General features: G+C 45.2%; 1 protein-coding gene and 1 pseudogene across 1 annotated transcript; one reads left to right on the top strand and one right to left on the bottom strand.

Annotated features, from left to right (window-relative positions):
• Positions 1–20: 20 nt before the first annotated feature.
• On the bottom strand, positions 21–7,557 carry LOC144538467 (sulfhydryl oxidase 2-like; the record flags this gene model as incomplete). The annotated part of the gene is made up of 4 exons (XM_078282522.1): positions 7,284–7,557; positions 3,750–3,850; positions 1,311–1,359; positions 21–126 (listed from the first exon to the last, which is right to left on the bottom strand). Coding segments are annotated over exons 1-4 (494 nt in total), but the record flags the coding sequence as incomplete, so codon positions are not given.
• A 395-nt stretch (positions 7,558–7,952) lies between these two features.
• LOC144538466 (uncharacterized) lies at positions 7,953–9,300 on the top strand (annotated as a pseudogene).
• The last annotated feature ends 700 nt before the right edge of the window (positions 9,301–10,000 follow it).

The following is a 10,000-nucleotide window of genomic DNA, read 5'->3' as shown; positions in this document are numbered from 1 at the left end:
TGTTGTGCTGTGTTCTGTACCTGGAGGGTTCCAGTGGAGGACAGCGGTCTGGCCAGTCCAGCTTGGTGTGGTTCTGCAGGAAATTCACCATCAACTGTCTCACTGTCTGGATCTCTCTGTCTGCACCTGGACATACAGATAGGCAGACAGACAGACAGGCAGACAGACAGGCAGACAGACAGACAGACAGGCAGACAGGCAGACAGACAGGCAGACAGACAGGGAGAGAGAGGCAGACAGGAAGAGAGAGAGAGAGAGAGAGAGAGAGACAGACACACAGACAGGCAGACAGACAAACAGGCAGATAGGCAGACAGGGAGAGAGAGACAGACAGGAAGAGAGAGAGAGAGAGAGAGAGAGAGAGAGACAGAGAGAGAGAGAGAGAGAGAGAGAGAGAGGGACAGACAGGAAGAGAGAGACAGACAGGAAGAAAGAGAGAGAGAAAGAGAGAGAGAGAGACACACAGACAGGAAGAGAGAGAGAGAGAGAGAGACAGACAGGAAGAGAGAGAGAGAGAGAGAGAGACAGACAGGAATAGAGAGAGAGAGAGAGAGACACAGGCAGGAAGAAAGAGACAGACAGGGACAGAGACAGACATTTTTAAAGGTGTTTCTCTCTGTTCTGCTGGAGCAGGAAACCTGTTTTCTTCTTTAAACTGGTAATTCTACTGATTCAGTTCTACAGTTTCTCTTCTCTCCGTCTGTTCCTTCGTGGCGGCTCTCGCTGCTCATGCTAACTACCCAGTTCGTCTTCTTCTGTTTATGCCAAACAAACCGGAAACGTAAAACGCATCACTTCCTGTGCGGCAGGAAAGAGCTGCCAGACACCGGCTGTTCAGAACAGACAGAGGAGAAGCTTTCAGGTTGGATCAAATGTATCTGATTATTTTATTTAGGAACCTAATTTGCTCCATTCTCATTTATATGCTGCTTCTGTATGTAATGTATGTAAAGTGATGTGAAGTCGCCCTCTGCTGGCTGGGAGATGGATGACTTCAGAGGAGTTAAAGCACTTTGTGTTGCTCAAATGCTTCCTGTCATTATGCAGAATGCTGCTGCTTGGCGTTGTGTGTTTTGAAGAGCCAGAAGAAGAATAAGATGACAGCCAATCAGCTTTCTGCCCAGGTCAGAACAACATCCTCCAGTAATAACTGTGAGTGTTTCAAATGTTTTCTCTCATATAACTTTATGGTCAGTTACAGCTGCTGACCTCATCTGCTCTAACAAGGTTTCAGACGGTGCTAAAGTTCATGCAGTCTCTTGTTGGGAATGAGACATTGTGGTTCAGAGCAGATCTGGAGTCAGTTTCACCTCTGTAGGTTGATCCCAGGTCCGCCGGCCGGCTGTGAGCCCGGAAGTACTGAGGAGACAGGAAGTAATATACAGATTAACACACAGCTCAAACAGCACAGCTCAACACGCAGCTCAACACGTCAGCTCAACACAGCTCAACACGCAGCTCAACACGCAGCTCAACACAGCTCAACACGCAGCTCAACACGCAGCTCAACACGCAGCTCAACACGCAGCTCAACACAGCTCAACACGCAGCCTCAACACGCAGCTCAACACAGCTCAACACGCAGCTCAACACGCAGCTCAACACGCAGCTCAACACAGCTCAACACGCAGCTCAACACGCAGCTCAACACGCAGCTCAACACGCAGGCTCAACACAGCTCAACATGCAGCTCAAGCACGCAGCTCAACACAGCTCAACACGCAGCTCAACACGCAGCTCAACATGCAGCTCAACACGCAGCTCAACACGCAGCTCAACACAGCTCAACACGCAGCTCAACACGCAGCTCAACATGCAGCTCAACACGCAGCTCAACACGCAGCTCAACACAGCTCAACACGCAGCTCAACACAGCTCAACACGCAGCTCAACACAGCTCAACATGCAGCTCAACACAGCTCAACACAGCTCAACACGCAGCTCAACACAGCTCAACACCTGAAGGGTCTGTGTGGTTTTACTGGTCCAGTGCTGGCCTCTGTTGTTCAGCGTTGTCATGACAACAACACTCTGCCCTCCACAGAGTGAGACCATCATCAGCATCAACTACAACCTTCTGGTAGTTTATAGTACTAGGACATACTCTGAAGGTAGTTTATAGTACTAGTACATACTCTGAAGGTAGTTTATAGTACTAGTACATACTCTGATGGTAGTTTATAGTACTAGTACATACTCTGATGGTAGTTTAAAGTACTAGGACATACTCTGAAGGTAGTTTATAGTACTAGGACATACTCTGAAGGTAGTTTATAGTACTAGTACATACTCTGAAGGTAGTTTATAGTACTAGTACATACTCTGATGGTAGTTTATAGTACTAGTACATACTCTGATGGTAGTTTAAAGTACTAGGACATACTCTGAAGGTAGTTTATAGTACTAGGACATACTCTGAAGGTAGTTTATAGTACTAGTACATACTCTGAAGGTAGTTTATAGTACTAGTACATACTCTGATGGTAGTTTATAGTACTAGTACATACTCTGATGGTAGTTTAAAGTACTAGGACATACTCTGAAGGTAGTTTATAGTACTAGGACATACTCTGAAGGTAGTTTATAGTACTAGTACATACTCTGAAGGTAGTTTATAGTACTAGTACATACTCTGATGGTAGTTTATAGTACTAGTACATACTCTGATGGTAGTTTAAAGTACTAGGACATACTCTGAAGGTAGTTTATAGTACTAGGACATACTCTGAAGGTAGTTTATAGTACTAGTACATACTCTGAAGGTAGTTTATAGTACTAGTACATACTCTGATGGTAGTTTATAGTACTAGTACATACTCTGATGGTAGTTTAAAGTACTAGGACATACTCTGAAGGTAGTTTATAGTACTAGGACATACTCTGAAGGTAGTTTATAGTACTAGTACATACTCTGAAGGTAGTTTATAGTACTAGTACATACTCTGATGGTAGTTTATAGTACTAGTACATACTCTGATGGTAGTTTAAAGTACTAGGACATACTCTGAAGGTAGTTTATAGTACTAGGACATACTCTGAAGGTAGTTTATAGTACTAGTACATACTCTGAAGGTAGTTTATAGTACTAGTACATACTCTGATGGTAGTTTATAGTACTAGTACATACTCTGATGGTAGTTTAAAGTACTAGGACATACTCTGAAGGTAGTTTATAGTACTAGGACATACTCTGAAGGTAGTTTATAGTACTAGTACATACTCTGAAGGTAGTTTATAGTACTAGTACATACTCTGATGGTAGTTTATAGTACTAGTACATACTCTGATGGTAGTTTAAAGTACTAGGACATACTCTGAAGGTAGTTTATAGTACTAGTACATACTCTAAAGGTAGTTTATAGTACTAGTACATACTCTGAAGGTAGTTTATAGTACTAGTACATACTCTGATGGTAGTTTAAAGTACTAGGACATACTCTGAAGGTAGTTTATAGTACTAGTACATACTCTGAAGGTAGTTTATAGTACTAGTACATACTCTAAAGGTAGTTTATAGTACTAGTACATACTCTGATGGTAGTTTAAAGTACTAGGACATACTCTGAAGGTAGTTTATAGTACTAAGTACATACTCTGATGGTAGTTTAAAGTACTAGGACATACTCCTGAAGGTAGTTTATAGTACTAGTACATACTCTAAAGGTAGTTTATAGTACTAGTACATACTCTGATGGTAGTTTAAAGTACTAGGACATACTCTGAAGGTAGTTTATAGTACTAGTACATACTCTGAAGGTGGGGTAGAAGTGGATGCCAGTATCTTTACAGACGTCGAAGTTTTCCTCCTGAGCGCAGTCCAACACCGCTATACCTATAGCCTGGTCCCAGTCTGAGAGAGAGAGAAGGGAGAGAGAGAGAGAGAGAGAGAGACAGAGAGAGAGAGAGAGAGACAGAGAGAGAGAGAGGGAGACAGAGAGAGAGAGACAGAGAGAGAGAGAGAGAGAGAGACAGAGAGAGAGAGAGAGGAGACAGAGAGAGAGAGAGAAGGGAGAGACAGAGAGAGAGAGGAGAGACAGAGAGAGAGAGAGAGGAGAAAGAGAGAGAGACAGAGAGAGAGACGAGAGAGAGACAGAGAGAGAGAGAGAGGGAGAGACAGAGAGAGAGAGAGGGAGAGACAGAGAGAGAGACAGAGAGAGAGAGAGAGAGAGAGAGGCAGGACAGGAAATAGAAAGGAGTATCACTTTAAAGTCACAACAATCAAATGGATCATGATAGCATGACAGTAAATTAGCCGACACTAGCCTCATTAGCATTGAATTACTAGTCAGAGATTTTAGCAGCTGAACTGAGATCAGATCCTGAGCTGCTGAACGAACCTGCAGCCACAATATCAAGAGACAACTGACAGCTGTAATAGAAAGTGACGGCCGTTCACTCTTTATATGAATAGAGGAATAAAAATATCTGAAAGCCCCCCCCCCCCCCCAACACTACAACCTGTGGGAAACTGTCTGTCTCTTTGTCCCTGTCTGTCTCTCTCTCTGTCTCCAGGGAATAACCCAACTCGCGACCAGCTGCCTGCCACACACACACACACACACACACACACACACACCCAGTGTGTGGACCTGCTGCCAGTGTCAAGAGGGCCTCTGGGAAACAAAGACCCCCCTGCACCCCCCGCACCCCCCATTCCCCGGGGACACAGACACAGCTGGCAGACTACACACACACACACACACACACACACACACACACACACACAGACACACTTTAAGCTGATTCCAGTGTCCAGTCTGACAGTCTGCAGGTTTCCATGCCAGCCAATCACAGCAGCTGATGAAGTGGAGGTGTAACACGAAACATTGCGACACAAAAAAGTGAAGATAAGCATCGTGACTGTTCTACATTTCAGATCTCTGTGTTCTTCTTCTTTTCTATCATCTTCCTCTTCTTCTCTGTTATCTTGCTGAGCTGCTGAACTCTGAAGGAAGGAAACAGCAGCAAGACGACTGACAAGGCAAACTGTCAGTCGGTCGGTCAGTACTGCAGAGAGCCTGCTGTTCAGCCACAGCACACACACACACACACACACACACACACACACACACACACACACACACACACACACACACACACACACACACACACACACACACACACACACTCCACTCACTGCTGTGTGTGTGTTTGACTCTTAAATCTGTTTCAAAGTCTGAGAAACAGATCTGCTTCTGTTTCTTTACTTTTACTTTACTGTTTTTTACTCTTCAGGCTGATTTGGGGATGAAATGTGTCTTCACTTTGATCTGAACTAAAATGTTCGTTACATTTCTACTGACTGTCTGTCTGTCTGTCTGTCTGTCTGTCTGTCTGACTGTCTGTCTGTCTGTCTGTCTGTCTGTCTGTCCATCTCCATGTAGACAGGTGGATCCAGGATGAACTTTAAAACTGTCTGTCTGTCTGCTTGTCTCTCTAACCTCCAACAAAGAAACTCCCTCATTAGATATTCAGTTGACCAGCTGCTCCCTCTCCAACACACACACACACTCACACACACACACACACACACTCTCTCATTCCAGCACAGTATCAGAACGCAGCTTGTCTGACCAGCAGCAGAGTTACAGACTGGATTAAACTACAACACACTCTGTTCTCTCCTGGACGTCACACCAAACTCCATTAAGCACCTGAACAAAACTAAAGATGTTTTTCAAACCGCTGGGAGCCGTTCTTTAATTCAGCATCCAATACACCAAGCAGCATTTCATTTCCATAAAAACCTGCTTCGCCTCTCATCCCACAGTCTTCTTCTACAGTGGATGGAGGCGCTGAGCGGTGGAACCAGTCTGAAAAGTTGAGATTTTTTCAAAATAAAATGCAGCTTGGTGGATCATCTGTATGCCGAATCCACCAGAAGATGCCACCAATTAATAAAATGTCTGAAGTCATGTTCCACCAGATATGGGAAGCGTCAAACTGACAGATTCTTACTGAAGTTTGGTGTGACAGAATGGAACCTGACTAGAAATAAAGCAGCAGGAGGGTTCAGGTCAGGCTGCATGTTGCTGTAAAGATAAAAACATCACAGTCAGAGCGGCACAGTCAGGTCTAGATAGTGTAGAAATGATTAGTTATCTTCATAGTTAATTGATTAGTGATCTATACAGTCAAATGGTTCTGATCTAGATAAATGATCAGTGTGACTCATGCAGTGTGACTGAGCCACTCTGTTAGCCGGCTAGCTAACCTAACAGCTGTTACACTGCTATACAGACGGCTAGCTATTTAGCACAAAGTTCGATGTATACAAGTTATTATATTTAGGTGTGGAGTTATTTCAAGGCTCCTCTGATTCAGGTTTTACTTCCTGGAACTATTTTTGTCCCGAAGCGATATTAGTGGAACTGTCAGGAATTGTCTTTGTTGCCTGGCAACGTGAGCTCAGTTCCAGGTTCCATGTAACGTAGCGGCTAGCTAACAGAGGCTGAGCTAGCTAACCAGACACCAAACATGATCTGTGCTGTTTGTTATGAGGCTGATTATTTAATATGAATCTGTCGTGTTTAATAGTTATTTGACCTCTCATAGCCTCCGGGCCAAGCTGTGGGATAAACTAGTCTACTAAACTAGTCAAATAATACTTTAGTCAATATTAGCGAAATACGGTGACAAAATACAATGTTAGCCGGCAGCTGATGAATTATGGATATGGAGTATTGCTTGTGGCAGTAGCATTTATTCTGGCTAATGTTACGTGACTTTCCTCTAGTCCAGCTCCGATACGAGCCGTTCTGTTGTATGGAGAGAACATCACACCGAGCTATATTTACAAATCTGTCAGTTTATAGTTGCTTTGCTTATCGGCAAATATACATATGTGGTAGAAGATAACTTAATGGTCTTCACGAATCTCTGTTAGCCACTCTTAAATTCGGTACAGATACATGAAGGAGCACAGATTTAAGTAAAATATCTACTTTTTAGAACTGGTCCGGCTGTTGTTCCCCTCATCTTTTCAACCAGCACACGCTGTGGAGGACAGTCGTCAGCACTGTGGACGTGTGTGTTTTAAAAGTTGAGATTTTACTGGAATAAACTGTTGCTTTGTGGATTGTATGTATGCCGGATTGGAGAATAGCTTCGAATTATTCAGAAAACACAGTGAGTGATATTATGAGATATGTAATGTCTGCCGATAATCATCGTTACATTAAATTGTCATATTTTTGAATAGGCTTTGGTGTGACGTTCTCTCCATGCAAGGGAGCACGGCACGGCAACGGGCTGGTAGGAACCATGCGGAGTGTCAGCGGTACCTTTGACATCCTGGGCCAGAGCCTTCCAGGTGCTGGAGTACTGGATGCAGTGTCCGCACCAGGACGAGTAGAACTGGACCAGCCAGGCCGAGGACGAGTTACTGACGGTCGGCTTCAGGCTGCTGCTGTTCAGGATCAGCAGCGGGTCTTCCTCCGTGTACAGCCGGGCTGCGGCACCCAGAGCCCGGGGTAGGAAGCACAGGACGACCGCGGTTTGGAAGCAGAGTATTCCGGCCATCCGGAGAGGTGGAGGCGGTCAGAGAGCTGGAGAGTTTCTGCCGTTAAACAGCGAGACCGACAGAGACATGAGAGCAGCTGCCGCTCCGGACTGACTACGTGTGTTTACAGCAGAGAGAGGGAGGAACTACAGAGGTCTCACTCTGTTTCTATTTCCGGGAACCACACACGTGACCAGAGTGAGCCCTGATCAAAGTCTCAAGGCTTTGAAGTGTCAGAAATCTAATGCTGACCAGCAGTCACACCAGCAGTCATGACACGAGGAAACACCAGCAGACATGTTCCAGTTTCCTTATAAAAACCAGCTGGAACAAACCAGCTGAACCTTCTACTGGGAAAATCAGGTGGAACCAACTGGATCCAGCTGGATTTCCCTGCTGGTGTCACTGGAGTTTCCTCAGCAGTCTGAAGCGTCCTGACTTCCTCTGGTCCATGTCTCCATGTGTCTCCATGTGTCTCCACGTGTCTCCATGTGTCTTCACATGTCTCCATGTGTCTCCACGTGTCTCCACATGTCTCCATGTGTCCTCATGTGTCTCCACGTGTCTCCATGTGTCTCCACGTGTCTCCATGTGTCTCCACGTGTCTCCATGTGTCTCCATGCGTATTCACATGTCTCCATGTGTCTCCACGTGTCTCCACGTGTCTCCACGTGTCTCCATGTGTCTCCATGTGTCTCCACATGTCTCCATGTGTCCTCATGTGTCTTCACGTGTCTCCAGTGTCTCCATGTGTCTTCATGTGTCTTCACGTGTCTCCATGTGTCTTCACGTGTCTCCATGTGTCTCCACGTGTCTTCACGTGTCTCCAGTGTCTCTATGTGTATCCACGTGTCTCCATGTGTCTTCACATGTCTCCATGTGTCCTCATGTGTCCTCATGTGTCTTCACGTGTCTTCACATGTCTCCAGTGTCTCCATGTGTCTCCATGTGTCTTCACGTCTCCAGTGTCTCCATGTGTCTCCACGTGTCTTCACGTGTCTCCACGTGTCTCCATGTGTCTCCACGTGTCTTCATGTGTCCTCATGTGTCTTCATATGTCCTCATGTGTCTTCACGTGTCTTCACGTGTCTCCAGTGTCTCCACGTGTCTCTACGTGTCTTCACGTGTCTCCAGTGTCTCCACGTGTCTCTACGTGTCTTCACGTGTCTCCAGTGTCTCCACGTGTCTCCACGTGTCTTCACGTGTCTCCAGTGTCTCCATGTGTCTCCAGTGTCTCCAGTATCTCCACGTGTCTTCATGTGTCTCCAGTGTCTTCACGTGTCTCCATGTGTCTCCAGTGTCTCCAGTGTCTCCACGTGTCTCCATGTGTCTTCACATGTCTTCACGTGTCTCCAGTGTCTCCACGTGTCTCCATGTGTCTCCAGTGTCTCCATGTGTCTCCACGTGTCTCCATGTGTCTTCACATGTCTTCACGTGTCTCCAGTGTCTCCACGTGTCTCCATGTGTCTCCAGTGTCTCCATGTGTCTCCAGTGTCTCCAGTGTCTCCATGTGTCTCCAGTGTCTCCACGTGTCTCCAGTGTCTCCACGTGTCTCCACGTGTCTCCAGTGTCTCCACGTGTCTCCATGTGTCTCCAGTGTCTCCATGTGTCTCCAGTGTCTCCAGTGTCTCCACGTGTCTTCACGTGTTTTCACGTGTCTCCAGTTTCTCCATGTGTCTCCATGTGTCTCCGCGTGTCTTCACATGTCTCCAGTGTCTTCATCTGTCTTCACGTGTCTCCACGTGTCTCCATGTGTCTTCATCTGTCTTCATGTGTCTCCAGCGTCTCCACGTGTCTCTGTGTGTCTCTGCGTGTCTTCATGTGTCTCCATGTGTCTTCATCTGTCTTCAAGTGTCTTCATCTGTCTTCACGTGTCTTCATGTGTATTTAACTTGTTCTGACCATCAGGCTTCAGTTCACATGCAGCTGGTCACATGGTTCCTCCAGGTGCTGACACACACAGTCACCTCTGCACATGCTCAGTGGGTCTGCTGCTCACTGTAGTTCAGATCATCTGTTTCTGTCAAACCTGTATAATCTTTCACATATTTTCTGTTTCACACTCTCATATTCCTCTCATTGTTCTGCATTGCACATAGAATTCTATATTTTTTCATATATAATTTAATAATTCTCCACTTCGTAATGCACAAATCTCACAACGTCACATTTTTGTGCGTTTGGGAAATATTGAAAATTTTCATTCATAAATTTCTACTTATATTAATATGTGCTGGAACTGTTGGTTGAGTATAAATCCCTATTTTTATTTATATCCTATTTTCATTTGATGTATTCTAGTATTATTTTTTCTGTGGGGTCTCCCCACAGGATCAATAAAGTCGAATCGAGTTGAATAGAATGAAATGAAATGACCAAAGTATTTTTAACATCCGGTGTCAAAATATCAAAACGTTTTTAGGATCACTAGGTTTTTACCAGATCGGTTGCTATGGTAACGGCTCTGCTTCAGCCGGGTCTGCAGACTGGAAGTGGGTC

Source organism: Centroberyx gerrardi, unplaced genomic scaffold (assembly GCF_048128805.1).
Source record: "Centroberyx gerrardi isolate f3 unplaced genomic scaffold, fCenGer3.hap1.cur.20231027 Scaffold_204, whole genome shotgun sequence".
NCBI lineage: Eukaryota > Metazoa > Chordata > Actinopteri > Beryciformes > Berycidae > Centroberyx > Centroberyx gerrardi.
The sequence above is the reverse complement of the archived record's forward strand: the minus strand, read 5'-3'. Positions and strand labels throughout refer to the sequence as shown.